Genomic DNA, 14,573 nt, shown 5'->3' on the forward strand with positions numbered 1-14,573 from the left:
CTATATTCTCAAAAGGCTTTTAAGAATATAGGAACTATAAGCAAGATTGGAATGAAAGCAAGCTTTTAAATACCTTAGATACTGAACAAATGGAAAACAATGGTGTGGCCCAACTGAAGGTAATTCCCTTCTGATGAAACAATTCCTTCTGCTTGCAGACAGGTCCAAGGGTCAGAGCAGACCCTACTAGCTCAGCAGAAGGGCTCCAAAGAGTAGATTTTAGGGTTGAAAATGTAACACAGTATTTTGATAAATTAGTTCACTGGATTTAAGGATCATACTTTTTTTTTATTATTATTATTTTGCAAGCGAGAATAGGCAAAGTTCAGTGCTGGGCGGCCGGGAGTCTCCGCTCCTCTGGGCTCGCGCCTTTCCTATCCCCAAAGTTCACCTTTGATTGCCTTCTTCTCCCGGGTCCAGGGATGACGTGGTCTGTCTTTTGCGCTTGCTCGTTCAGTTGCTAGGGGGTCTTTTTCTGCCTTCTGGTGGTCGTGGGATGAAGGCTCCAAGTCTTCCTCTTTAACCCCTGAGTGAACTTTTCCTTATAAGGCATACCTATACAGTGGAATTTTCAGAACACTATACGATTCCTGCAAGCCTAAGCAATTCTTGCGAGTTTAGGATTTGCTGTTACAGCCTTCCTCTGTGACCTCTGGGTGAACTTTTCCTTATAAGGTATATCTTTACCATGGAATTCCCAAAGCACTATACGATTCCTGCAAGCCAAGCAACCGTATGTGGCTGCACTTTTAAGAATCAAGCGGTTTTAGCTATTTAGTTATTGCTTTGATATTGTATAATTATTTAGCTATTGATTTAATTAATGAACAAATATATTGCTACTTATTACAGTATGGTGATGTAATGATTTTTATAGGCTGTATGTAAATGCTATAGGATTTGTATCTTGTACTAGATTGGTTAGTGAGAAATAGAATATTTAACACAGAAGAAGAATTATTGTATTGTAACAGGAACCTTACTCTCTTACACTCCTCCCCTCTTACTCTCTCACCCTCTCATCCTCTCTGCTCCTCTCTTCTCTCAGGCCTGCTCCAAGCTGTGGCTGGCAGCTCCAAGCAGGGCCCTGCACCCAGGCCCTTTGCAATAAACCGCAAGTTCCACGACCTGGCTGCAGAGATCTCTCGTCTCCGTCCATCCCGACCGTGCTACCCCCAATGCTCCTACAAATGTGCTCATCCCTTGTTTTCCCAAACCAGGATTTCACATTGACAACCCCTGGGAGGCTGTGAGGAAGAGGAAGATGCTCTGGGACACTGAGGCAGGTGAGGAGGAAGTCAGTGCCCCTTTCCCCTCTGTGCTGCTCCATCTCCCAGCCCAGCACAGCCCCCGGCTGCAGCACAGCCCTGGGGGGATCTCGTTGCCCTTGCCTGTGGCACGGAGGCAAATCCCATGCTGTCCTTGTCCTTCCTCGCCCAGAGCAGGAGCTGAGCATGGAGAGCAGGGAGGACAAATGCCCGCGGCAGAACCTGGTGGCAGAGGCCGTTTTGAGCGGCTCCACGGCGCAGGAAGCCAACGGGGAGGAAAAGGCCCGGAGATGCCGCACGAGGAGGGGCTGCAAACGCAGATGGCGGGGATGTGAGGGGGAAAGAGCCAGCCTGGGCCGGGAAGGCGGCCGGAGATGGAGCCAGAGCTCGGAGCTGGTGCTCCATGAGCAGCTCCATGATGGGGAGAAGCCCCACACGTGCGTGGAGTGTGGGAAGAGCTTCAGGTGGAAGTACGACCTGACTGTGCACCAGAGGACCCACACAGGGGAGAAGCCCCATGAGTGTGGGGAGTGTGGGAAGAGCTTCAGCCAGAGCTCCAACCTGATCAGGCACCAGAGGATCCACACAGGGGAGAAGCCCTATGAGTGTTCTGAGTGTGGGAAGAGATTTCAGACCAGCTCCCATCTTGTCCGGCACTATCAGAGTCACACAGAGGAGAGGCCCTTCCAATGCCCCGACTGTGGGAAGGGATTCAGGCGGAACTCCATCCTCGTCACGCACCGGCGCATCCACACTGGGGAGAGGCCCTACGAGTGTGATAAATGCAGGAAGAGGTTTCAGACCAGCTCCCACCTCCTCCAGCACTATCGGCTCAATCCTACCTCAAATTCCTTGTTCCCTCCTCAAAAAACCTCATTCCCATGCCAAACTCAATCCATTCCGCAGCCACCAGGGTGAGATGGGGTTGGAAGGAGATTGGGAGAAGTGGGATCCCAATTTGGAGCAATGGGATGGGGATTGTGTGGGGCTGGGTGGGTGGGATGTATTTGATAACAAATAAAACTTTCTGAGTTACTGATTTCTGTCCCGTTCATTTTCAGTCAGTTCTGTTTGCAGAGTGCCACCTTCTCAGCTGATTCAATTCCTATAAAAATCCCATTTTTTAAATCATCTAACCCAAACAATCCAAAAACCAATATTGAAATAAAACCACCCACACACAATTAATCTTTTGAAAATAATTTTAATTTTTCAAGAGTACTTAAGGATGTTATTAAAGTTTAATTGTTTGGTTGAAATGTCTGAGAAATTATAGTGGTGTTTGGTTTTGTGTTTAGTATATTTGTAATATGAATTGTTTAACTAAGAGGTGTTAGATTGCTTGTTTGTTTCTTTAGATTTTTTTATCTAAAGTACATTAGTCATCGAGTTAAAATTTTCAAAAGGTATTTCTTGATATATGATTTGTTTATTTATATGCATTGGTAATATTATAGTAATAGTTATTTTTGGTTTGAGTTAAATCATAGTTGGAGTATTGTAAAGAAGAGTTGAGATTTTTTTATTATAATTTATTTAATTTCAATTATTATTTCTTTGTTTATAATTTTATTGCAATTTGTTGAGGGGATAGGAAGGAAGTTCAAGGGCAGGAACATTTTTTCCTGGCTGGGAACTGGAATTCCAGACCCTGGGAGTGTGTGCAGGACCCCACAGACTGGGATCAAATATGGGCTGGGATCAAATATGGGCTTGGATCCTTTGGATTTGGGGCTGCACAGGCTGGGACCAAATGGATCAAGACCACACAGACTGAGATCAACTGGACTGGGATCAAATATGGGCTGGGACTGTTTCTGAAAGTAACTTTGTTCTATAGTTTTTATTTCTGTCGTTAATTAAGTTTGTGAAAAGGCTGCTTGTGTTAAACTGCCTGCTTGGGTGGGATAACATCCAATGCACACGGGATGAGGACACCTGTACAGATCTGCCAACTATCAGCACTCCCCGTCTGAAGGCAGAGTGCAGCAAGGCCCAAAACCTGGAGGTGATAAAGAGAAGGAGCCAAAACCACAGCCAAGAACACAAATGCTGTGAAAAGGCAGACCCAGGGAGGGGCCATGTAAAATCATTCCTGGAATATGTAAAGTAGTTTATGGATATGCAGGAGGCTCTATGAATATGCACCAGGCTGATGTAAGGGGAAAGGTATTTCAGGGCGATGCAGATTCCTTGGTTGTGGTTTTAGTCCATTCTTATCACCTCCAGTTTTTGGGCTTTGGTCCATTCTGACTCTTTGAAATTGAGGTTTTGGGATTTTTAGTATGTTGTGGATGGAAGCAAAATGGAGGGCCCAGTGTTTTGTCCTGGGTTTCTTCTTCATGCTTCTTCCTTCTTCTTCATGGGTTTGGGTGGCTTTTTGTAATTGGGCAGAAATTCCACATTGCAGGCTCTTTGGGATCAGTTATTAGGTTAAAAGGGAAAATAATCTAGGTGTCAGTTCTTAATTGGATAGTTTAGTCTTAAAAGACCTTGGAACAAGAGATTGTTGGCCATTTTGTGCCTTCTAATGAAAAGCTGCTGAACTCCCAGTAATGAGGCTGTTTTACTGATAAGAAATAATAAACACTTGAGTCTGAACATGAATTACTGTCTCAAGTGCCTTCAATCCAGAGCCAGTGAAACCAACAACTGGTACCCCACAGCTTGAGGTAGTGCCAAGGCAGAACTTGTTCATGCTCTTTTCCCCTGGTGATTTTCTACTCCCGTCCAGACTCTGATAGCAAAGCCGTGCTGGTGACAAAAGATTGACCTTGGCATCCTGGGGCACTTTCTGGGTGGGTGTTTGAATCTGCTTTTCCAGGCCTCGGGCTGAGCAGGGTGAGGCCAAGGCCTGGGCCCCTCCAGGCGGCGCCGGGAGCCCCGGGGCAGCGGCGAGGGGCGGCCCTGAGGGGCGGCACAGGGGGCATTTCCCCCGAGCGGGCGGGCGGGCGGGCGGCGGGGAAAGGAGCCCTGGGCACAAGGGCCGGCACAAGGGCCCCGGCTCTCTGCAGTGCGGGCGGCCCAGCGCCAATCGCTGCTCCCGGAGCCGCTGCCAGGGCCGGGTCTCCTCCTCGCCGCTGACCCTGCACCTGCAGCGCTGCCTCCGCCTCTGCCGGGCTCCCCGGCACGGACGGCAAGGACGTGGACACGCTGCAGCAGGGGCCCAGCAGGGACACCCAGATGGTGCCAGGGCTGCAGCTCCTCTCCTGCAAGGAAAGGCTGACATAGCTCGGCTTCTTCAGCCTAGGAAAGAGACCCAGCCTTGATCCAGCTGTGGCCTTCCAGTACCTGAGGGCAACACACAAGAAAGCTGGACAGGGACTTTGTACGAGGGCAGGCAAGGACAGGACAAGGGAGCATGGATCCAAATGGAGAGAGATTAGGTTTAGGTAAGGGATCAGAAAAAAGACTCTCCTGGAACAGGTTGCCCAGAGAAGGTGGGCATGTCCCGTCCCTGACAGTGTTCAAGGCCAGGCTGCATGGAGCTCTAGACAAGCCGGTCCAGTGCAAGGGGTCCCCAGCCACAGCAGGGGGGTTGCAGCCATGGGATTTTCCAGATCCCTTCCAAGCCAAACCAAGCCACGACTCCATGATTCTGGGATACTTCCCCTCCTCATCCTCTGGCAGAAAAAGAAACTTGGCCCCAAGTTCCACACTGCAGACCATGTCTTTTGACAGCCTGCAACTGTGTCAACAGAGACAGAGATGACATTACTGACACGATTTCTCTTTTCTACTTGAAAAGTAAATGCTCTGCTCCTGTCCACTCTGGCAAAATTGTCAGAAGAGGCAATTGTTCCCCATGAAATGCTTGGTCTCATGCAAAGAAGAAAGAAGCCAGAAGCCAACAGTCTTCTTTATTGCTACATTGTTTTCTTTGGTTACTTCTCTAATAGGAATGACTTTGGGGTGTGATTTGTTTGTTTCTCTCTTTCGTTCCTTGGGGCGCGCAGAGGCTCCTCCGTTGGGTTCGCGGGGCCAACGGAGGAACGGCCGCGAGCTCCGGCAGCTCTGCAGCAGCAGCAGCAGCAGCGCTTCTCTCGATCGGTTTTACACTCGACTTCCCACTCGCTCGACATCCCCTTCTCCCTCTCACACTCACGCTATTCCCGTCCCTTGCTGTGCCGTCCGTGTTCCGCCTCTCCCAGCCTGGCTGATGCCGCGTCCCGCAAGGCGCCCCTCGGCGGGGCCGCCCCGTGCCCGCCCCTGCCCGGCCCGCCGTGGTTCTGCCTCGGCCGGGCTCTCTCCGTCCTGGCTGTGGCGCCGCTGGAAGAGCCGCTCGCTCTGGTGCTGGCGGAGCAGTGCGGGCTTTTGGCTGCGCCTGGCGCTGGCTCTGGCCCAGCCCCGGCCGAGGCCCCGGCCCTGAACGAAGCCCCTGCCGCGGTTCCGCCCGCAGCCGCCCCGCTGCCGCCCGGCTCCCGCCCCGTGGCTGACAGCGTGGCCGGCAGCTGCCCCGCTCCGAGCTCCGCCGCTCGCCAGCTCGGCCGCCGGCCCCGAGCCGCCGCAGCCCGGGGCAGCTCGGCAAGCAGCAGCGCGCCGGGCGGGCGGGTGCCCCGGGCAGAAGAGTGGCAGCGCCGTGCCGCCCGCACGGGCGGAGAGGCCTCCCCTAGAGCAGCTCTAGTGGCAGGGCCCGCTGCTGGGCAGCAGCGGCTGCGGCAGCGTTTACTCCGGTCCCTGCCATGCCGACGGCGCCCTGGGAAGAGACAGGGCCGGCTCGGAGGGCGGCGGCGGGCGGCAGGTGACGAGCTCAGCCCGCCGCTGGCCTTGGCTCGCAGGCGGCCATCAAGCGAGTGTCCCGGGAGCGCATCTCGGAGTGGGCGCGGCTGGGGAGTGAGCGGGGCCAGCGGGAGGAGCCGGCGGGGCGTGCCGGGCGGGGCTGAGGCGAGGCCTGGCAGGGCGGCAGCCGGAACGCTGCGAGGGCAGCGATCGTGGAGTGAGCGGGGGCCGCGCAGCGCCCCGGGCCGGGCCATGGCGAGCCGCGGCGGGGCCGGGCAGGGACTGCCTGAGGCGCGGCGCAGCATCGGCCCCGCTGACGGCATCGCGGTCCCCCCGCAGCGCAAGGGCGCCCTTGTGGCCCTGGAGCTGGCGCTGCTGTGGAAGGTGTCGCGGCCTGGCTTCCCCGGCGTCGTGCGGCTCCTGGACTGGTTCGAGGTGCCCAAGGGCTTCGCGCTGCTCATGGAGCGTCCTCAGTGTTGTCAGCACCTCTGGTACTTCCTGCACGAGCGGCGGTTCCTGACGGAGCCCGTGGTGCGGGGGCTGTTCCGCCAGGTGCTGGGGGCCATGGGGCACTGCAGCAGCCACGGCGTCCTGCACCGCCACATTAAGGCCGAGAACGACCTCGTCGACCTGGCCACGGGCGAGGCGAAGCTCATCGACTTCGGCTGCGGCACGATCCTCCAGGACACGTTCTACACCCGGATGTCCGGTGAGCCCAAAGCCAGGGCCCAGCCGGGCAGCGGAGTTCCCCCCTTGGCTGGCAGAGGGGGAAGAGGGAGGGAAGGAAGGAGGGAGGGAAGGAAGGAGGGGGAATCTATCTTCAGCCAGCTGCAGCCAAGTTGCTTTGTGGCAGGGCAGGGGCTGGCTGTTGTGGAACGGGAGCTGGCTGGGAGGGAAGGAGCAGCATGGGCCTGATGAGCTGCGCCCGTGTCCCATAGGAACGCCGGAGTACAGCCCACCGGAGTGGATCCTCTTTGGCTGCTACCATGGCCAGCCAGCCACCATCTGGTTCCTGGGCATCCTGCTCTATGAGCTGCTCTGAGGGCACCTTCCTTTCCACAGCAACGAGGACATTGTCTGGGGCCAGCTCTTCTTCCCACCCTGGGTGTCTCAAGGTGGGGATGCTCCTTCAAGGCATGAGGGGAAGAACGGGGTTGGGAGGGGCAGCTGGCACATAAGCGTCCTGCTCTTGCAGCTGGTGAGGAGGTGGATCTCCTGGGCTTAGCTGGAGGAGGTGGCACCTGTGCCTCTGTGCTGGTGTCCTCCGCAAGAGAGGATCGATAGGAAACTTTTGGCTGCAGCTCTGAGCACTCCTGGTGTGGCCTGGGCACTGTGGAATGTGGGAGAGCATGGACAGGAGCCTTGTCCCGCTGAGCGGCAGTTTCTGGTTTCTCTCCGCAGAGTGCCAACACCTCATCAGGTGGTGTTTATGCATGGAGCCCACAGACAGGCCAGCTCTGGAGGACCTTTTTGAGCATTCTTGGCTGCAGGAGCCCTGCCTGGCCCAGGAGACAGCAGAGATGCCTCCCTGTGCACAGTAGGATCCAGGAGCCCAGCCAGCAGCAGCGGCACGCGTCTCGTGGCGCTGGAAGAAAACCCCGGAGCATTTCCCTGCGGCCGCGGCGCTGAGGAGAGAGCGCAGCCGAGGAGATGCTGCTTCCGCTGGTCCCCGCGAGCTGTGGAGGGAGCGGCTCCGTGCTGCCCGTCCCATTGGAGAAGTGGTGGCAGTGTGGTGAAGGTGCCACGGACTGGGACAGGGGAAACATCCCCCTGCAGCTCAGGCATTGTGATGTCCCTGCAAGCCGGGGCACAGCTGGCGCGTTCTTCTGGAGCACGACGTGGAGCTGGGAACACCATCCTGGAGCTGGCCGCTGGCGGGGCAGAGCCGATTGGCTTTGGCTGCGGCCCCTGCCTGGAGGACACGCTCTGCGCCCCGATGGAATCAAGATGAGTCCCCAGCCGGCGCAGGGGCGGGGGATGCTGGTGCTCCAAGGCACAGCAGGGCTCGGCCTGGCCACGCTCCGGAGGTTCCCCGCTCGGCGGCGCTGGGGAATATTAATTTTTCCGCTGGCCGCCGAGCTGCTTTTTGGCAGGACAGGGGATGGATGTTGTGGATGGGGAGCTGGCTCCTGGCCTTGCTGACAGCTTCTGCCAGCCAGCCTGGCACGGGCTGAGGCGGGGGCAGCCAGCCTGACAAAAGCATCCATCCATGTGGATGGGGGCGGCAGAGGGGGACGGGTTCCGAAGCCGTGCCCCAGCTGGTCTGCTCTGCACGCCCTTGAGGAAGGGGTGCATTTATGGGTGGGAAAGGTGGGGATTTTCCCCACCCGTGGACAGGTTTAATTCTCACATGGAGTGGTCAGACCCTCCTCAGGCCCATGAAACGGTGACAGGCTTTGTGCTTTTTCTTGTTTCCAGGTCTTGTTTTGAATTGACTTTCGTGCAATTGTTCTTTGTTTTTCCCAGGAGGATTACACCTGGTGCCTGGACCGGACGGGGAAGTGCCTGCAGTGTCCGTGGAGCTCGTCCAGTGCCAGCACTGCCCCAGGGGCCACGGTCTGCAGGGACAGCCCCTTCCAGAAGGACAAGGACCTGGTTTGGGATCGGCTCCTCTCCTGGCAGCAGCTCTCCAGAGGTGGGCACCCGGCTCCACAGCTCGGCTGGCAGAAGGGCTCCGGGCAGGGGGCAGCGGGCACACGGGCATCCCGCTCTTGCAGCTGCTGAGGAGGTTGCTGTGCCGGGATTAAGCAGAGGAGGTGGAACGTGGCCTGCCCCGCTGCCCTTCTCTAAAAACAGAGAATGGGTCGGGAGGTTTGGGCTCTGAGCACAGCCAGCAGCCTGGCCCAGGCACAGGCCATGGCAGGGCAGGGGGACAGGAGCCTGCTGCCACTGACCGTGGCTCTCTGGTTTCTCTCCGCAGGCTGCCAGCACCTCATGCCATGGGAACGGCACCGCTCGGCCTGCCAGGCTGGGAGGGCTGGAGAGCGGCCGGTGTTCATTTGCTGTCAGAAATAAATTGGGTTTTTTGTCATTGTCATCATCGGAGCGTTTCTTTCCTCCTTTTCCAAGCTCTTGGCCTCCCTTCCTCCAGGGTAATCTTTTTTGTCCTTCCTCAACCGCTTGATGGCATTTGGCAGGGGGGGTTAAGCAACGTGAAAAAGTCAACAACAGCTCCTGTTGCCAACTGCAGCAGCCCCTTCAAGAGCCCTGAGCTTCCACCAAGGTCAGTGTGTGCCTTGCAAAAGGAAGTGCTTTGCAGTGATGGGGTTGTTGCCCTGCTGCAAGAGCTGGGAGGAAATCAGAAATGGAAAAATGCCAATTGGGCTCAACCACCGCCCAGGTTCTTCATCTTTTCCCTCTTCTCCATGACAGTCAGGCAGGGCTGGACTCCAGCAAGGTTCAAGTTCTTGGTGCTCTATGGCATCAAAGGGATCAAGTAAACTCTTGTACGCAGGGACTACAACAGGGCTACTTGTCAGAACCCAGGAAATTCCTCTGGCTGCCCTGGAGGACTCGAGCCCCTGCCCAGGGCGCTCAGAGACCCTAGCACAGAGCCCAAGACCCCTGTGCCTTTGATTTAGCCCTTGGAAAAAACAACCTTATATGAAGAATTGCGAGCCATGACAGTTTCAGTAGAATGACAGTGAATTTATCCCAGGGTGAAAAATAGATTGTTGGGGTTTCTAGAATGGGGCTTCAGGGGGCAAGATGGTGGAATCTGGGCGTGTCCAGCCTTTCTCCTTCTTCTTGGCCTCCATCTTCTGCTGTGATGGTGGCACTTTCAGTTTGGTTTAGAGTAGAAGCTCACTGTCTAACATAGGTGATAGGTATTGGAAAGTCATTGTAAATATCGTACAGGTAGTTTTTAGGATAAAAAGATAACACCGCCCTGGGGCAGGCAGAGTGCCTTAGACTGTCTTGCTGAGCAGACCTTGGCAGGACAGGAGAAAGAATTTTATAGATAAGATAGAAGAAACAACCTTGAGAGCCAGAAATGAAGAGCTCTGACTCCTTCTTTGAGCACCGGGCTGGGAAAAGAGACTTTGGAACTTATCTCGGGCTCACTCTGACCAGCGAGAGACCCCGAGAGCATGAGTCCGTAAGACAAAATCTTGAGGGATTGGCTCCAAAACATAAATATCCTTGTTGGCCGTGTCTTCTTGACCAAGAAATCCTTCAAAGCTCTTGTAACTACAAGTCTTGCAGCCCTGTGAGCCATGCGGTGCAGATGGGAGCCAAACTCACCCTTCCTGTCTATGTAGAAGAGAAGAAAAAGCAATGGCATCATCTGAAAAACTCAGAGGTCCGCTCTCTAGCTCCTTCCAAACTCCTTCAAATTGCCCAAAGTGGGATTTAGCTACAAATAGGTGTCAAGGACTCTTAGTGCTGGCTCTTGGACTCCAGAGCAGCTGCTTTAGAATCTTTCACAGAACCCTGTGCAGTTCTGTGGCGCCAGAAATGGATCATTTGAAGAAACTTTCCCAACTGACTTGCATGGAGGTTTGTTTGAAGGGTATTTGAGGAGAAAGGCTCCCGGCAGAGCTCTGGGCTTTGGCCTAGCTGTGTCCCCTGCTGATTGTCAAGTGTGCCATCAGCTGCAGGGCTTTCTGGGCTAAAATTATCATCAAATCACTGGGACTTGCTCTTTTTGGACTCTACAAGCTGGAGCCACTTTCGGGGCAAATTTGGAGACCTCATCTCTGGGAGGATGGAGCAGCTAGGATTTTCCCAGTTGCTGGCAATGGTTCTCCAGGCCCTGGGTGTAAAACGGGGCTGCCCAGCAAGTGCGGATCTGCAAGATGATAAACAATTGTCTTGGTTTGAAAAGAGAGGTGTCTGCTAAGGAAGGCAGAAGCCTTCTCTGAAATGGAAAATGTCAATCCCCTCCCTTCAAATGATTCTCATTTAGAAATTCAGATGCTCTCAGGGAAAGATATGGGGATAGGACTGAGCCCGCAGAGCCGGGCAGTGTTTGCTGATGCTCTGAGCCCTTCCTAAAGATCCTGTGCGGGCTGTCTCAGACACCTGGGGCCAGGGATTCCTTCCAAGCTGGGCCACTTTGGCTGGGCCGGGGGCAGCCCCGGGGCAGAAGGCAGTGTGTGCAAGGGCCCTGGGTGGCACGCTGCAGCCCGGTCACCGTGCCATGGAACGGAAGCCGGTGTCCAAGGCCCCTTTGTGACATGTGGGAAATAGAAGCTTGCCCGGCTGCTGGCAACACGCAACGGGGCACAAGGGGACAGAGCGGTGCCGTGAGGAGCCCCTGCACAGCGCACTCGCTCCCGTCTGACCCGGAGCTTCTCCGCGGCGCTGTTCCTGCAGCTGAGCTCGAGGCCAGAGCACAGGACTCGCTGACCCGTGGCCTTCCTGAGGCTTCTATTCTGCAGCTGCCCTCAAGGGCAGAGCGTAGGACTTGGTGCCCCGGAGCTTTCCCAAGGCATCTCTCCTGCAAGTAGCTCCAGGCACAGCCATGGAGCAGAGACCCCCGAGAGTGCCCAAGCTGGCCCGGGTGGAGGAGGAGGAGGAGGAAGAAGAAGGCCCTGGAGCTGCCCCAGCACAGGAGACAGAAGAGGTGGTGCCGTTCCATCCACCGCAGGAGGGTGAGTGGCAGAGCTGGCCTGCAGGGCTGGAGCCTGTGCCAATTGGCGCCATGCCATGCCATGCCATGCCATGCCATGCCATGCCATGCCATGCCATGCCATGCCATGCCATGCCATGCCATGCCATGCCATCCCCTGGGGAAATGCCCATGGACAGGAGGGAAGAGGGGCCGGGCAGACACCCCGCAGTGGCCGTGCTCCATCCCCTGGGGCATCCTGGGGCTCTCCCTGCCTGGGCAGCGCAGGGCTGGGCTCTGTTCTCCGGCCTCTCCCACAGCCCCTCAGCTCTGGCTGCGCTCGCTCTTTGCCAGATGCAGCCCTGGAGCGCACACAAGAGCAGGAATCCAGCCGTGGCCGCTTCCGCAGAACAGCGCAGGTACCTGCAGCCACCCCCACCTGGGCTGGGCCTGCTGTCCCTGCTCAGCCCAGCACCGTGTGTGCAGCACTCCATGCAACATCCCCGGCTTCTTGCCCTTCTCCTACAGCTCGTCTGCGACTTTATCCGGAGCATTGGGCAGGAAGAGACCAGCACCATGGGCACTGGGCTCAGAGCTCACTCAGAGCTCCTCAGTCATGAGACCAGTGCCGCCCTGCTGGATTTGCTCCTGGAGAAGGGTGTTGCCAGGCCAGAACAAGTGAGCAGCCTGGGGCCAGGCTTCAATTCCCCCATGAGTCCCGTGGCTTCCCCAGCCACGCCTGCTGGTCCCTGGGAGCCTTTGAGGCCATGGCAGTGCGCTGGCAAGGGAAGCACTTCTCCGGGGACCCTGGGGACATGGCTCCCTCTGGCAGCTTTCCAAGTCTCCCCGTGCCTTCTCCAGGTGCCAGCCATGGTGAGGTCCATTCACCCATGGCTCCTGGCCAATGATTCTGCCCAGCACAGGCTGGACGAGGCCCTGCTGAATCTCACCAGAGCACACCCGGGTGAGGCAGTGGTGACGCTCCTGCGTGTGGCCCCGTCCTGTGACAGGTATGGGGCCCACCTGCCCAGAGGGCTCAGGCCTCCCCAGCCCATCACCCTGTACCGCCTGGCCCAGGCGTCTGAGCAACAGAGAGTTCCAGGGCCCTCTGGCTGCTGCCTTTCCCAGCCCTGGCACGTCAGCCCCCGAGCCTGCTGCCATGCTCCCTTGCCGCCCCTCAGGGGCCTGTCCCCACAGGGCTGGGCTGCCTGGCTGCTGCTGGCCAGGCCCAGTGGGCACAGGCAGAGCCGGCGGTCAGCCCAGGCCCCTAGGGATGCCCAAGCCACGGTGCTGTGTCTGAGACCCCCCTGAGACAGAGCTCTAACCCCTCAGAGCTGCCATCTCCATGTGGAAGACCATCATGTGCTCGTCCAGGACTGCAGAGCCAGTGCTGCTGATCCTCCTGGATGTGCTGGGCAGCTGGCCAGAGCGCAGCACGTGCACCTCCGATGGGGACAAAACGGGTGTCTTTGGCCTGGCTGTGAGTTTCTGCAAGTGGCCTTTGCTGGCCACAAGGCCGCCTCTCCAGCAGCTCTCCATCCTCCTTCCCCCACTGCATCTCCCTGCCTCAGGCGCTGGCCCAAACCTGGCCCAGGGGCAGCCTCAGGCCCACCAGGCCCCGTGCTCCCGCTGCCAAGGTCTCTCTGAGCCTCTCCCTGCCCTGCTCGGGCCCTGCCCCAGGGACACCTGGGCACTGAGCGCTGTCTCGAGGGCCTTTGTCCCTTGCAGGCAACCGTGGTGATGTGGAAGATGCTCCAGGAGCCCCATGTGCCACGTGTAGTGACGTCGTATTTCCCCCAGCTATTTGTGCATCTGCTCTTCCAAGTGTTCTTCAGCACAGAAGAGATGCCACAGGAGGTCGATGCCTTCTGGAAGGAATGCCTGCAAGAGCACGGCCTTGCCACCAGCCCCAACAGGTGCTCCATGCCAGTCCTCCTGTCCCTGCCACGTGGCCTGCCAAGGAGCCAGTGCTGCCAGGGTGACCTGGCCTTTGCTGTGCACACAGGTTTGCAGTGCAGACCCTGAAGTCCCTGCTCTGCCGAAAGCAGTACAAGGAGGTGGTGGTGTCAGTGGAATGCAAGCGTGGCTGGGACACGCTGCTCTGTGCTGACACCCGCCACTATGCCGTGGGTCTGCTGGCCAGGTGAGACTCCCCTTCTCCCCATTGCTCCCAGCATTTGTGCCCTGTGCCCGGGCTGTCCCACACAGTCCTCGTGGCCCTGGGTCACAGGGCCTTGTCACCGAGGGACGGCCCAAGCAGACTGGAAAAGGCTGGGAGGGGAGAGAGCACAGGAGGAAACACCTCCTAAAGGGCCCAGGTCCCCTTGCAGGATGGTGGTGAAAGACCAGCAGGCTCTGCGAGCCTGTCCTTGGAGAGATTTGCTCAGGTTCCTGGTCCCTTTTTCACCCTCCTAGGGAGATGCGCCATGCTTGTTTTGGGTTGGGTTCCAGTATTGCACACCACCTCCTCTGGCTGCTCAGCACACAGGAGCCACACTGGGATCTGCCCGCCCTGGCGTTCCTTGTGGAGGTGAGCCGGGTGTGCAGCGCTGCCTGGCTGAGCTGCCTCCCAGCTCTCTGCCCTCTGGGAGCCGCAGCCGCCTGGGACGCTGCCCGCACCCTGTGCTGCTGCTGCTGCTGCTGCTGCTGCTGCTGCCTGGGCCCAGCCCTGTGCGGCTCCGGGCTCCTGCCGGCCGGCTCCCCCATCACTGGCCTGTGCCTTTCAGCTCCTCGAGTGCCTGGATGCCAGTGAATGTGGTGCCAGTGTTGTGAAGGTCTCTTCAAGGTACCTGCAGAGCGAGTGCAGGGAGAGGCGTCGCCTGGCGCTCAGGGCCCTGCTGGAGCTCATTGATGATCCCTCAATGGTGAGAAGGGGGCGGTGGCTGAAGCTGCGCTGGGAACGCAGTCACTTGGCCTGGCCTGGGCTTGGGGCGCTGGAGCAGCTGCTCCCAGCTCTCCTGCCTCCCACTTCAGCTGCCCGCGTGCTTCGGGACAGGCCTTTGGCCTCTGGGCCCTGCAGCAGCAGGATGGCC

The 14,573-nt window shown here is 57.4% G+C and overlaps 1 protein-coding gene and 1 pseudogene across 1 annotated transcript in view; one reads left to right on the plus strand and one right to left on the minus strand.

Moving 5' to 3' along the window:
- The window catches only part of LOC136570728 (uncharacterized), a 2,607,743-nt pseudogene that overhangs the window by 415,723 nt on the left and 2,177,447 nt on the right, over positions 1-14,573 (minus strand).
- The window catches only part of LOC136570729 (uncharacterized), a 2,347,277-nt gene that overhangs the window by 303,478 nt on the left and 2,029,226 nt on the right, over positions 1-14,573 (plus strand). Inside the window, 2 exon segments of the mRNA XM_066571173.1 lie at positions 1,662-2,043; positions 7,408-7,412. Of these exon segments, the coding sequence (XP_066427270.1) occupies positions 1,662-2,043; positions 7,408-7,412 (387 nt within the window).

The sequence above is a fragment of the Molothrus aeneus genome, unplaced genomic scaffold (genome assembly GCF_037042795.1).
Source record: "Molothrus aeneus isolate 106 unplaced genomic scaffold, BPBGC_Maene_1.0 scaffold_36, whole genome shotgun sequence".
In the NCBI taxonomy this organism is placed as follows: Eukaryota; Metazoa; Chordata; class Aves; order Passeriformes; family Icteridae; genus Molothrus; species Molothrus aeneus.